Below are 14,606 nucleotides of genomic sequence, written 5' to 3' on the forward strand. Positions count from 1 at the left end.
AGCTTTTTAACAAGTCAGCTGCTGTTGGATCAAATATCAAGGATGGGATGATGAGTACATGTTTATACACCCATTCATCATACAAATTTTCATATACTTTAACAAATGTTTGTTTTGGTATAACCAAAGATACCAGTTACATGGTCTGAATGCTTTGACTTGTTTTGTTGGCCCACCCACATCGTCTATTTTTTAGTATTTAGTGTTTAGGCCTTAAGAAAAAAAAGTTAAAAATCAAATGGCGGGTAACCTGCGGGCACCAACGCCTGACCCAGACCCACCCGCGGGTCACAGGTACGGGTTGGGTGCGGGTATTTTTTTTCGCGGGTATTGAAATTGGTACCCGTACCCTGCACGCCGGGTGTACCCATGGGTACGGGTCCCATTTTGCCGGGTCTAGGTGAATCCATCATTGACAATCACGAGGGCCCACGCCCCTTCAAATATCTGAACATGAGTCATGACTTGCTCGGCAAGATTAGATCAAATCTCTTCCGTGAAATCCTCTCTCATGTTTATCTCAAGCAACAAAAAGAAAGCTGCACCGAAAAAAAAAAAAAAAAAAAAGAGAAAACGAAACGAACAAAAAAGTCGGAGTCTCTCTCTCTAAGCTCTCCCTTTCTCACACGTCTCTCTTCTAGTCTCCCCTGTCATGTTTATCTCTCCAACCTTTCCACTCTCCACCTGTCTCTCCCAAGCTCCCTCTCTCACCACGTCTCTTTGGCTCTCAGCTCTCTCACTGCCTCTCCCTTCCACTTTCCCTTGAATCATGTATGCCTTTTTGGGGCATTGAAATGAAGACAAAAAGGCTTGAGATAAAATAAATAGAGCAAGGGTGCCATTATCAATATAAGAGAGAGACAGACCAGCTGCTAACCAAGAGTGGAACCCAACAAACCCCTGTATGCAGCATGGCACAAGAGGGTATTTTTGCCATTTTCAAAAAATATTCAAAAGGAGGTCGTGCTTTGAGTGTCAAGATGCTATGTTCGGTTCCAGTTTCCAACTTGCTTAAGACTTCAGATATAGTTATTAAAAAAAGGGTGGAATGAGAGGGTTGCTCTCTCTCTCTCTCTCTCATGCTTATCTCTTTGCCCAGCCACCTCTACAAATCTCCCTCTAACGTGTCTACATCTCCTCACAAATCTCTGTCCCACTCACGCACGTCTCTCATGTGAACTGTAGAGTCCGCGACTCTTCCCCCTCTCTCTCTCATGCTTATCTCTATGCCCAGCCACCTCTACAAATCTCCCTCTAACGTGTCTACATCTCCTCACAAATCTCTCTCCCACTCACACACGTCTCTCATGTGAACTGTAGAGTCCGCGACTCTTCCCCCTCTCTCTCTCATGCTTATCTCTTTGCCCAGCCACCTCTACAAATCTCCCTCTAACGTGTCTACATCTCCTCACAAATCTCTCTCCCACTCACACACGTCTCTCATGTGAACTGTAGAGTCCGCGACTCTTCCCCCCTCTCTCTCTCATACTTATCTCTTTGCCCAGCCACCTCTACAAATCTCCCTCTAACGTGTCTACATCTCCTCACAAATCTCTCTCCCACTCACACACGTCTCTCATGTGAACTGTAGAGTCCGCGACTCTTCCCCCCTCTCTCTCTCCATCTCCTTTTCACTCTCTCGTTTCTCTCTTGGTCTCTCCACGAGAATAAGACCAAAAAAAGAGGTGCGTGGAGTGGCCACGACTTGCAAAAAAAAAATAAAGCAAAAAGACTCTTATCGCTTTTCTCCCAAGATGTACAAGCCACGACTTACAACAAAAGAAATAACCAAAAAAAAAAAAAAAAAAAAAATTGGACGCGTGGAGTGGAGAGTCCAAACTCTACCTCTCTCTCTCCCTCCAACCCTCAAAACTCTCCCTCTCCCTCACGTATCTCCATCAGCTCCCAAATCACCCTTTCTCATGTCTATCACGTTGCCCGCCCGCCCAACTCTCCTACTCTCCTTCTCGCGTGTCTCTCTCCCATCCCACTTGCCCTCTACTTATTCTCCCTCTCATAGGATACCATCTCCTTTCCATTATGTAGATCACAACACGAAAAACAAGGTGGGCATATCATCAGGCATTATTTATCTTTTATACTTTAACACTCCCCCGCACGTGTGGCCCACTTGGCAAACACGTGGCACATGTGGTCCCACTTTAGGCTGATTATCACATGTGGATTTTTGCTATTCGGGAGGTTTGAACTCGAGACCTTAGCTCTGATACCATGTTAACTAACCAAACTTCTCCAATAGCTTAAGCTGTTGGTGGCGTTATTTTTCTTTTATACTTTAACAATGCGATCAAACGATTTTGGCAAAAGATTTTGCCGTGAAGGGGTTCTTCATGAGTCGATGGGCCCACAGTTGGCCATTGATGATAAAATTCAAGGTCGCCATATTGGGTCTGTCCTTGCGCTAATGGGCTTCCTAGCGCCACCCAACAATGACATGGGTTTGGACTGCCGTCCCCATCTGGACAAATCCTCGTCCTCACCTTTTCTCTCCGCTCACTCATTGTCTCTACCAGCGGCTTCAAGAGACCACTCGTCCCACACAAAAGCAATAGAGGTACAAAGAACAGAAAGCTTGGAGGACAAAAGAGGGGACTACAAGCCAAGAATCATTCGCGGGTTGCTAGCTAGAGTGACAATCATAGCAGCAAGGGCATACTCCATACTTCCATAGTCATGCTCCGCCAATCAAGAAAATTGTTTTACTCCGGGTAGTTGATATCATCTCCTTATGTTTTGCTTCCTCGCATTTCCATGATGCCATCATCATCATCGCTCATGGTTGATGAACAAGGTACCCTCAACCACCGTCAAAGCTAGTTGTGTTGGAATGAAACCAACGAGGTTGGAGGGAGTAGATGAGTTTCAAGAGAAGAAGATTGTTCTCTTGATATCAAACACACAAAGAAAGTAACCCAAGTTGTTGTACTACTCAAAACCTTTCAAATTCCACTTAAAGAACTTACAAATGAAGAAGATACATAGTCTAAAACATAACCTACATTCCAAATCCGAATTTAATAAGACTTAACTAATCTTAGCGTCTCTAAGTACCACTAACACACTATCACATGAAAAGTAAATGACTAGCACAATTCCAAAACACAAAACATAGTCCCTAGGCCATTAAATGCCACAAAGAAAATTTTCAATGTGGTCAAGAATCTTCCAAGCCAAGAAGTCAAGTGGATAGATGATCATGATCTAGTGGTCAAGATTAATTTCCAACAGCCCCCTTTAAGTTAAACCACTACAATACCGAGTTTTGCCTTCATCTTGATGAATGTATCGGTCTTCAAAGCCTTTGTAAAAATATCCGCAACTTGATCTTGAGTCTTGCAAAAACGAACGTTGACAACTCCACTATTTACCAAGTCTCGAATGAAATGATACTTGATCCTTATGTGCTTGCTTTTGCTATGAAAAACTGGATTCTTTGTGAGTGAAATAGCCAAACTATTATCACAAAATAAATGTGTACCACGTTCTTGAGGATGTTTGAGTTCTTCTAATATCCATCGTAGCCAAAGAGCTTGACAACCCGCCGAAGATTATAAAATGTACTTCGCTTCCGCCGTAGAAAAAGCAACAACCGATTGCTTCTTTGATGCCCATGAAATTGCACCCGAACCAATGTTAAAAACATAGCCGGAAGTACTCTTGCTATCATCAACACTTCCGCCCCAATCACTATCACAATAACTAATCAAACTTGAATCTTTAACTCTTCCATAACGTATCCCATGATCAACCGTTCCACTTACATACCTTAGGATTCTTTTACCGGCTTCCCAATGACTTCTTTTTGGTGATTCCATAAATCTACTAAACATACTCACCGCAAACATAAGATCCGATCTTGTAGCTGTCAAGTACATGAGACTACCGACAAGACTTTTATAAAGAGTTGCATCAACTCCTTTCTCATCCTCATTCTTGCATAGTTTCAAACCAACTTCCATAGGTGTGCTAATATGTGTAGCACCTTCCATTCTAAACCTCTTTAGCAAATCCTTTGCATACTTCTTTTGAGAAATAAAAATTCCATCATCTCTTTGGTTGACCTTAATACCAAGAAAGAAATAGAGAAGACCCATGTCAGTCATCTCAAATTCTTGCATCATATTTCTTTTGAATTCTTCACACATACTTGAACTATTGCCGGTAAAAATTAAATCATCAACATATAAGCAAACAATCAAAAGCTCACATTTAGTGTTCTCTTTGATGTAGAGGGTGTGTTCATAAGGACACCTTTTAAAACCATTCTTCATGAAATATCCGTCAATGCGACTATACCATGCCCTTGGTGCTTGTTTCAAGCCATATAAAGCCTTCTTCAATCGGCACACTTTGCTTTCTTCACCTTTCTTCACATAACCGGGAGGTTGATCGACATACTCCTCCTCTTCAAGAAATCCATTTAAGAATGCCGATTTGACATCCATTTGATAAACCTTCCAACTATTTTGTGCCGCCAAAGCTAGAACCATACGAATTGTCTTAAGACGAGCAACAGGAGCAAACACTTCTTTGTAATCAATGCCATACCTTTGCTTGTAGCCTTTTACTACTAAGCGAGCTTTATACTTTTCAACTTTACCACTTGCATTCAACTTTGGCTTGTAAACCCACTTCACACCGATAGTCTTTTGCCCATTTGGAAGCTACCGACAAGACTTTTATAAAGAGTTGCATCAACTCCTTTCTCATCCTCATTCTTGCATAGTTTCAAACCAACTTCCATAGGTGTGCTAATATGTGTAGCACCTTCCATTCTAAACCTCTTTAGCAAATCCTTTGCATACTTCTTTTGAGAAATAAAAATTCCATCATCTCTTTGGTTGACCTTAATACCAAGAAAGAAATAGAGAAGACCCATGTCAGTCATCTCAAATTCTTGCATCATATTTCTTTTGAATTCTTCACACATACTTGAACTATTGCCGGTAAAAATTAAATCATCAACATATAAGCAAACAATCAAAAGCTCACATTTAGTGTTCTCTTTGATGTAGAGGGTGTGTTCATAAGGACACCTTTTAAAACCATTCTTCATGAAATATCCGTCAATGCGACTATACCATGCCCTTGGTGCTTGTTTCAAGCCATATAAAGCCTTCTTCAATCGGCACACTTTGCTTTCTTCACCTTTCTTCACATAACCGGGAGGTTGATCGACATACTCCTCCTCTTCAAGAAATCCATTTAAGAATGCCGATTTGACATCCATTTGATAAACCTTCCAACTATTTTGTGCCGCCAAAGCTAGAACCATACGAATTGTCTTAAGACGAGCAACAGGAGCAAACACTTCTTTGTAATCAATGCCATACCTTTGCTTGTAGCCTTTTACTACTAAGCGAGCTTTATACTTTTCAACTTTACCACTTGCATTCAACTTTGGCTTGTAAACCCACTTCACACCGATAGTCTTTTGCCCATTTGGAAGCTCCGTTAGCTCCCAAGTATTGTTCCTTTAGATTGAACACATTTCTTGATTCATTGCTTACTTCCGCTTTTCTTCTTGGCATGCTTCCTCAAAACTAATCGGATCGGCATCGGCAAACAAAGCAAAATTTGACAACTCTTCATCGGTAATTCTTTTAGACTTTTCATAAATTTCTCTTATGCGTTTCGTCTTCCTTGGAGGAGAGTTGGGGCTTGTTGAAGACGATGAAGATGATGGAGCCGAAGAAGATAGAGAAGAATATAGAGTGATAGTAGGAGCCACATCCTCTTCATTTTCTTCAATTCCACCATCATGAGTATATTTGCTTTCATCCATATCTACCAAAACTTCTTTCTTCTTCTCTCTTTGATTCCAATTCCAACATTCTTCTTCATTGAACTTCACATCCCTACTTATGACAATCTTCTTAGTCATGGGATTGAACAACTTGTACGCTTTTGAACTTTCACTATATCCAACAAGGATATATATTTCAGATTTATCATCTAACTTTCTTCTTGTTTCATCCGGCAAATGAGAGTAGGCAATACTACCAAAAATTCTCAAGTGAGAAACACAAGGCTTATGACCACTCCAAGCTTCTTGAGGAGTCATACCTTGAACACTTTTTTATGATGCCCGATTCAAGAGATAAATGGCACATGCAACGGATTCCGCCCAAAACATATTAGGCATCCGTTTAGCTTTCAACATACTTCTAGCCGATTCCATAATCGTCTGATTCTTCCTTTCAGCAACCCCGTTTTGTTGAGGTGTGTACCGAGTGGTAAGTTGATGCCGAATCCCATTCTCTTTCAAGAAATTCTCAAACTCATGAGAAACATATTCACCACCTCTATCGGAATGCAAAGTTTTCAACATGAAACCACTTTGCTTTTCCACCAAGCTCTTGAAAGTTTTAAAGCATCCAAAGACTTCTGATTTTTCTTTAAGGAAACAAAGCCATGTCTTTCTACTATAATCATCAATGAAGGTGAGAAAATATCGATTACCTCCAATTGATGTTGTTTGCATAGGCCCGCATAAATCCGAATGCACGAGCTTAAGAGGATTTGGTGCCCTCCATGCCTTTCCAATGGAAAAAGAGTCTCTTTGATGCTTTCCAAGTGCACATCCTTCACACACTTGATCTTGGCGGTCGATATTCGGCATGCCTCTCACCATATGCTTCTTGTTCATGAGAGATAAAGTACTAAAGCTCAAGTAACCATAGCGAAGATGCCATAGCCATGACATATCTTTGACAATAGTGTTGAAGCCAGGAAAAGCTTCACTTTGAAACTTTAGAGGAAACATCTTGTTTTGAGTCATTCTCACCTTGGCTATGAGAACATGATTCTTGTCTTTGATTTCACATACATCTTCCTTGAAATGAACATCGTGCCCTTTCATTAGAAGTTGCCCAACACTTAAGAGATTGTGCTTTAGACCGGGAACATATAAAACATTGGAGATGCGCTTGACGCCTTTCTTTGTTTGAACAAGAATATCACCACCTCCCCTTACGGAAAGCCTCTTGTCATCACCCGTTCGAACTTCACTTTGGAGAGATTCATCCAACTTTACAAATACGCCTTTGTTGCCGGTCATGTGGTTACTACAACCACTATCAATATACCACGTCTCTTCAAGAGCCACTTCTTGCACATTACAAGCAATAAAAAGTGTGTCTTCTTCTTTACTTTCTTGTTTCTCATGCATGAAGGTGGAGTCTTTCTTGCTTTCTTCCGCAATCTTCTTTTTACAATACTTTATGGTATGACCAAACTTTTGACAATGATAGCATTGAATTTGGGATAGAGGTCTTCTTCTCCCTCTTCCTCTTGTAGAAGAACCACCTTCATCTTTTTCATATTCTTGATTTCTTTCTCCACCATTTCTCCCCCTTCCACTAAAAGAATTTCTTCCTCTTCCTCTAGAGCCTCCCCTAAAAGAGACTTGAGTTTGAAAAGCTTGTTCTAGAGGAGAAGAATCAAATTGCTTCATTCGTAGTTCATGGGATTTGAGTGATCCCAACAAACTTTCTATAAATAAAGAAGCAAGATCCTTTGATTCTTCAATTGCAACAACAATATACTCAAATTTTCGAGTCAAACTTCTAAGGATTTTCTCTACTATCCTTTGATCTTGAATATCTTCACCGTTTACTCTCAATTGATTCACAAGAGAAATAACACGATTGAAAAAAATTTCAACCGATTCCGAATCTTTCATCCTTAATGCATCAAACTCACATCTAAGGATTTGTAATCTTACCAACTTTACTTTGTCTTCTCCTTTGGACGATGTATAGAGTGTATCCCATGCTTCTTTTGTCGTAGTCACCGATGAAATTCGTTCAAAGATGACTTTATCCACCGCTTGATAGATAAAGAACAAAGCCTTCTTGTCTTTCTTTCGATTGTCCTTCAACTCATTGAGTTGTTGTGGAGTGAGAGCCGCTTGATCCTCCGGTTCTTCAACGCCGGTCTCAACAATATCCCATAGATCTTGAGATCCATACAAAACCTTCATTTTGATGCTCCATTGGTTGTAGTTCTTGCCATTGAATTGAGGAAGTTGAGGTTGCAACATATTGGAAGCCATGATCAACCTTCAACCTTCAACCTATGCTTTGATACCACTTTGTTGGAATGAAACCAACGAGGTTGGAGGGAGAAGATGAGTTTCAAGATAAAGTGGTCAAGATTAATTTCCAACAAGTTGCGGTTGCTAGTTGCCATATCGTTAACCAGTCACCAACCAATTACAAATTAGTCGGCCATTAGAGCTGCAAGCACAAGTCAAGAGAAGATAATTTTATTTTTCCGGTGCTCTATTTTGGCGTTTACAGCCAAATGCAGACCACAAAAAAAAAAGGGACTTCACCTGAGGGGTGTCCATGCCATGGCCAACCCGTCAGGAGTCGTCGGGCCGCCCCGTGGGGTGTCCACGCTACTTCCTGCCTCGTGAAGAGTCCATGGCTTGCTCGGCTTAGTGTGAAGTCCACGTCAGAGCCTGTCTCGTGGGGAGTCCATGACTCGCCCTGCCTCGTGGAGAGTCCACAGCCTACCTTGTAGGGAATCCACGACTTGCCATGCCTCGCCAGAAGCCTACAACTGCCTTGTGGAGAGTCCACGGCCTACCTCGTGGGGAGTCCACGACTTGCCCTGGAGCCCACTATCTGCCTCATGGAAAGTCCACGACTATCACTGTGGAGAGTCCACGTCTTGTCTCATGGAGAATCCACACCCTGTCTCGTGCGGAGTCCACAGCCCGTCTCTTCACCCGTGGGCAGTCAACATTCATCATCGTGGGGAGTCCACAGCCTACTTCGTGGAGTGTCTACAACCGGCCTTACCTAGTAGAGAGTCGACATGCCGCCTCGTGGAGAGCCTAATGCCCACCCTCGCCTGTTGGGAGTCCCCGACCTACACATTAGTTTGTTACAGTGCCAAATCACTTCCAACATACAAGAAATCTAAATACCACTCAGGGTTGGTGACTGTTACTCATACACCTGGACTATTCGGGATTAGTGATGTTCCCACCCGTACATCTAACAACAAAGGAAGCAAGGACGCGACAACAAAACCTTTTACGTATGCGGTTTGTCATCGCATCCTTAGAGGGCATTTGTGGGCATCAAAAATTTTGTCCATGTCAAATTACAAGATCGCCCCAATTTTCTTAAGTGGGCCCTACACCCTAAAAAAAAGGTCTAAATGTAGGTGGTCTCACTTGAGCCCAAATGGGAGGCCCCCTAAGTAGCAAGCCCAAGGGCCACCATTTCAAGTACAACTCACCACCACCAAAACCAAAACAAAGAGGTAGTGGGTCTCACAACCACTTACACCACTATACAAGTGGTTGTGGGTAGTTATTGCTTGAGGAATGAGTATAAAAAGACATTTTCTTCTCATTTGTAGAGGGGAGCAAAAAGAGGAGGTAGAAAACAAAAGGCAACCAAGGAGAGAAAGCAACAGAAGGAAAAGCAAAGCAAAAAGAAGAAGAAGGATCCAAGAGAAAACAAATCAAGAGAAGAAAAACTCTCCTCCCAACAAAGCAATCAAGTACTTGAAGAAATTCTCCGCGAAGATCAAGTCACCAAGAAGACCCTTCATTGGAGTAAAATCGCACCCCTTCACAACCGATAAAGCTTGAAGCCCGGAGTGAAGTTTACACATCTTCAAACACCGAAGAACGAGAATTACGCTGCGAAAGCCCTCGTCTTCACCAAATTTAATTTTGTATTCAATTCTTTGATCGTTAATCAGAGGATTATATAAAGTTGTACCATTTTCATTTTATTACAATTTCTTTATAATTTGCTCCCAAATTTTGTGTTAGTGAATTATGCGAAATTTGCTGTCGACATCTACAAACGGGTTTATTTTTTTTATCAAAATTTCAAAGCCTCACAGTTACACGGCTGAATTTATTGGAAAGAAAATTGCAGGAGAACAGTGACACAAATCATAACATGGGGTAAAATAATGGAACCCCCCCCCCCCCCCCCTCCTTCAAAACATGAGGTGTTAAATGGTGGGCCCGATCCTAAGCATCGGCACTTTGGCTTGGGTGGACATTGTGAGACCCAGCTTATCAAACATGAGCTAAAATGGTGGACCCAAAACCATGGTGGGGTTTGAGAGGAGTCTGTGGGACCCACCCTATCAAAACAATGTGTAGAATCGTAGGCCCATCCTATCAAAACATGAGGTATGAAACGGTGGGTCCCACCCAATGCTGTAGAAAAATTCTAGTAAAACTTTTCCATCAAAAAAGTTTTCCACTAAAAATTTTCCACGTAAGAGACTGAATGGCAAAGGAAAGAACTCTTTTGGTATATGGAAATTGGGCAATCTGACGTAAAGTCATTCTGTGGCTGATTTTTGCACATTAGAATAGCCGCCCACACATGCTCACCTGTTGCCAGATGTTGTCAAATTCATTTAATTCGTTGTTATCCGGGGATGTCATCTCAGTTGGCATGATATATGGGGGATTGGTTATCAAGAGTTTCCATCAAAATATTGCTGTGGAAACAAAGGTTACAAAACCCAATCACAATATCCCCTCGTGGAAAAATCTTACCTCCTCCTTCCATGGCTTCTTCTACATCTTCTCCTCTACCAATCTTGAAGATTGGGTTTGTGGGTTTTGGCCCATTTGCTCAATTCCTCGCCAAAACCATGATCAAACAAGGTCACTCTGTAACTGCTACATCTCGATCTGATTATTCCCAACTCTGCTCCCAAATGGGTATCACATTCTTCAGGTAAATTAAATACATTCACACAAATATAGACGCGTTAAGGTGCATTAGAGACGTAAATTTACAAATGTTTTTGAGACTTTTTTTTTGTCAGGGAAATGAAGGAATTTTGTGAGGTTGGTAGTGATGTTCTTCTACTCTGCCCTTCCATCCTATCATTCTCAGAGGTTTTAAAGTCGATTCCCTTCAATTCTCTTGAAAAGAAAACATTGTTTGTCGATGTGCTTTCTGTGAAAGAATACCCAAAACAAGTTCTCTCGCTTGTAAGTCTCTAAAACCCATATTCCAAAACATCTCTTCTTCTTATTTGATTTGGCTTTTTTTCTGATAAGGATAGTAATGGTGCAATTTGAAGGAATTGCCGGAAAACTTTGACGTGCTTTGCACTCACCCTATGTTTGGGGCCGAGAGTGGGAAGGAAAGTTGGGAAGGGCTACCTTTGGTTTTCGACAAAGTTCGAATTCGGGATGAAGTTTTGTGCAGAAACTTCCTTTGGATTTTCGAGAAAGAGGTAAGATATAGGGAATTACAAATTGCTAGGGTTTTGGAGACTAGGGTTTAGGGTTTTGGATTAGATTTCCAGAGATTTTATAGTCCCCGTAGTTTTCAAAAAGTACTATACAGACCATCTCACAGGATGATCCAAACTGTCCATGTGATGGAACACAACCTGAATAGGTTGTGCCCCAAAAATAATTTCCATAGGATGATCCTAGCCTCCGATCTATAGGAGTTTCCATAATATGCAGTTCCTCTAAGATGGGATGGTTGGGATCATCCTATAGAAATGATTTTTTACGCTGTGGGCCATCATATGGACAGTTTGGATCATCCTATGACATGGTCTGTACAGTAGTTTTTGAAAAATATGGGACTATAAGAGCTTACACCAGATAAAAACTCAGGTCCAAGGACAATCTGTGGCTTTTTATTCGAGGAGAGGTGTTACCTGAGAGGCAAACTAAATTATGTCCTGCACCAATCTCTACCTTAATTTTGCAGAGACCCACTAATGATCGATCGTTAAGATAATCATGACCGTTGGATCGGCAGTCTCTGATTTTCTTGCAAAGCGTGAAAATTGTTACCACTTTTGTTATGGTTGTACATTTTGCAAACCATTGATTAATGATTAGAGACCTGATTAAGATTGTTTATTTGGTGCAACTTAGAGACCCGATTAGATGTCGATTCAAACTTTTTCTTTAAGCTGGTTAAAATTGACTGTTCAAGATCGATTTTAGGGTTGCCGAATGGTGGAAATGTCTTGCGAAGAACACGACATGCTCGCTGGGCAAAGCCAATTTCTTACTCACACCATTGGCAGGTGCATTTTTTTTTTTTTCGCAGCCTGCTGATTTGCATTGTGATAACAAAAAAATGATAACTTACTAAGTGCAACATCTAAGAACATCTTTTCCTCCTCTTTTGTAGGATTTTGTCAGAAATGGAGATCAAGTCTACATCCATGGACACAAAGAACTTTGAGACTCTTCTTCAATTGGTAAGGTGATACAGTTTGATAACTATGTGTCTTCTTGTTTCCATTTTGGTGGTTACAATCAGCATAACCTTGCGATTGCTAGGGATGCCAATGGACCCAGTTGGTCCCATAAATTCAAGGTTCTAAATGTTAATAGACAGGATTTGGGCACTAGGGTGTCAATGGATCCACTTCTGATTGGATCCACCTATGTTACCATCCACCTATGTCTTGATGACAATCCATTCATATTCCTTATCGGATTGTTATTTCGGATCTTACTTTTTGGGTCATGATCCCTTTCTAGTAGGACCGTCCATCAAAGTGTCCTCATGGGTTCTGCTTCCATCATACGCGGTTAGGACTTAGGTTAGGGAAGAGGAAAGAGAGGGAAGAAACTCGAGAAGGAGATCGGAAGTGTAAACTAGAGGTTGAAAAATGAAATGTTGGTTGTGGATTTGAGTAGGGCTTTTTAGTGTTACAAAAGTACCATCACTTTAAACCCAAACTATTTACAACGTCAGTAGGACCTAGGACACTCAAATGGACGGTCCGAATCGCAATGGATCGTGGCCCAGACTATAAAGTAGGATCCAAAGAGCCCTCGGAGCAGGATCCTAACGGATCCTGAACAAGCCATAGGTGGATCCGTTGATACGCCTAGTGAGTGCGAATTAAGCTAGGATTATGACTGCAACAACAGGGGCTCAACCCCTGCCAGCGTCAAGTTTGATACAAAGAAAATAAAGCTGGAAAGTACATCACGCCTGACTAAATGTATTACTTGCAGAAAGAGAGCACCATGAACAATAGTTTTGATCTATATTGTGGGCTATTCAAGCACAATAAGTTTGCTAAACAGGAGGTAAGTAATTTACAACTTTCATGCACACATAACCCATTCTGTAAGAATGCGAGTGTATACTGTATCATCACCTGAAAAAGAGGGAGTTATGGTGCAGTTGGACAAACTGGAGCTTGCATTTCGCACTGTCAAAAGGAAGCTGTTGGAGACAATTGAAGGCAAATAGGCAAATAGCCCTCAATACCTTTGGAGCACATGATTCTTCACCTTTGCATTTTATCTTGTCATCCTTTGTAGTTTGTAGCATCACAATAATGAGCTTACTTATAAAACAAAATTATGTTAATATTTATCTAATTTCATGCAGAACCAGATATCTGCACAACTAAGATATCCATATCTTTTATAGAAAAACTGTTGAATCAGATGTATTTCCTTGGAAATCTTAAGGGAAGCAAGTTTCTCAAGTTCGCACTCTCCAATACCTACATGCTTGGAAATCAGCTATCGACATAAGATTTTTCCATCTTCTGTGACCCTCTGTTGACGTGTAATTCATCAGGAATACCAAGTTTGAGATTGTGGCAACCGATTGTCACCCCAATCCGATTATTGGACCCAAAATTAAATTTTAATTTTGGGTCCAATAATCGGATTGGGGTTGGCAATCGGTTGCCATAATCCCAAACGAACAGGGCATAAATGATTCTATTCATTCATTTGAAACTTTCCCTGGGTCATTTCCTGGGATCCCTCGGCCATCAGAAAAGCATTGTGATTCCCAAAATCATCAGACTACAATCTTAGATATCTTCCTTCTGGTGATATAACCAACAATAAAGCCTCCATACGTCTAGCTTAGTGTCTTCTGGGGCATTTTCAGGTAAAGGGAAAACCACAGATCTCAAACTACATGTCCTGAAGGTTGTGACCATGTGAGTCAGGCCTTGATTTACATGCATGTATCCTGACTAACCAAAATATAGAACTTCCACTAGCAAAAACTAAAAGTTGAGAGTTTAGATGGTGAAAGGACTATTATAGTTCTCTGTTAACATGAAGGACTATGATCCAAAAATAAGTGGGAGTGGATATTGGTCATACAGTAGAGTTTTGTTCTACAGATGCACAGGCTTGGTTGGCTGGTTTTTAGAGTACTATTCTATCTTTTACAATCTCTTATTAGAACGTTATTTGAGTGATGGGGGACACCTTGACCCCTCCATCCCATTGTATGGTTGTTTTTACTTAATAAAGTCACATTTATCCAAAAAAAAAAAAAGAGTTGATGGGAGAAAGAATGGCTGATTTGGTTGTGGGAGCTACCAGAACCGGACTCGGTTAACCCTAACCAAAAGTTTAGAGCATAACAAAAACATCAAAGGAAGTGAAAATAAAATCAGCAAGTTTTGAAATAGCTATTGCAAAGAACAGAGAATATAAAAACAAGTGGTGTAAAGCAGGATTTTACAAATTAGACACTCACCCCAATAGTTACAATGGTTCCACAGCCTGCTTGCTGTGTCTCTTCCTCTCCTGAGATTTGACCTGGTTGTTAGGTACGCCAGGG

At 41.1% G+C, this 14,606-nt stretch overlaps 1 protein-coding gene across 3 annotated transcripts; it reads left to right on the forward strand.

The window, feature by feature from the left end:
• The first annotated feature begins 10,408 nt into the window (after positions 1–10,408).
• On the forward strand, positions 10,409–13,503 carry LOC143848538 (arogenate dehydrogenase 2, chloroplastic-like). Of its 3 annotated transcripts, none has more exons than XM_077357491.1 (7): positions 10,409–10,751; positions 10,843–10,915; positions 11,104–11,259; positions 11,993–12,075; positions 12,183–12,252; positions 13,022–13,096; positions 13,194–13,503. In XM_077357491.1, the coding sequence occupies exons 1-7, from the start codon at positions 10,471–10,473 to the stop codon at positions 13,260–13,262; spliced, it is 807 nt and encodes a 268-aa protein (XP_077213606.1). In that variant the 5' UTR covers positions 10,409–10,470; the 3' UTR covers positions 13,263–13,503. The 3 variants fall into 3 exon arrangements, 2 of the variants coding, with proteins under 2 accessions (XP_077213606.1, XP_077213605.1); XR_013235410.1 differs by having other exon boundaries at positions 10,415–10,751; positions 10,843–11,011; positions 12,183–12,257; XM_077357490.1 differs by having other exon boundaries at positions 10,417–10,751; positions 10,843–11,011.
• The last annotated feature ends 1,103 nt before the right edge of the window (positions 13,504–14,606 follow it).

This window comes from Tasmannia lanceolata, unplaced genomic scaffold (assembly GCF_043159265.1).
Source record: "Tasmannia lanceolata isolate RefF3 unplaced genomic scaffold, GAP_Taslan_0.1 ptg000016l, whole genome shotgun sequence".
Taxonomy (NCBI): Eukaryota; Viridiplantae; Streptophyta; class Magnoliopsida; order Canellales; family Winteraceae; genus Tasmannia; species Tasmannia lanceolata.

What these genes read in the sequence shown, in the direction of transcription:
- LOC143848538 (XM_077357490.1), top strand. Translation starts at nt 10,471, where the DNA reads ATGGGGGATTGGTTATCAAGAGTTTCCATCAAAATATTGCTGTGGAAA. An exon ending in TTTGGATTTTCGAGAAAGAG is followed by an intron (nt 11,260 to 11,992) that starts GTAAGATATAGG and finishes GATCGATTTTAG; the next exon opens with GGTTGCCGAATGGTGGAAAT. An exon ending in ATAAGTTTGCTAAACAGGAG is followed by an intron (nt 13,097 to 13,193) that starts GTAAGTAATTTA and finishes GTTATGGTGCAG; the next exon opens with TTGGACAAACTGGAGCTTGC.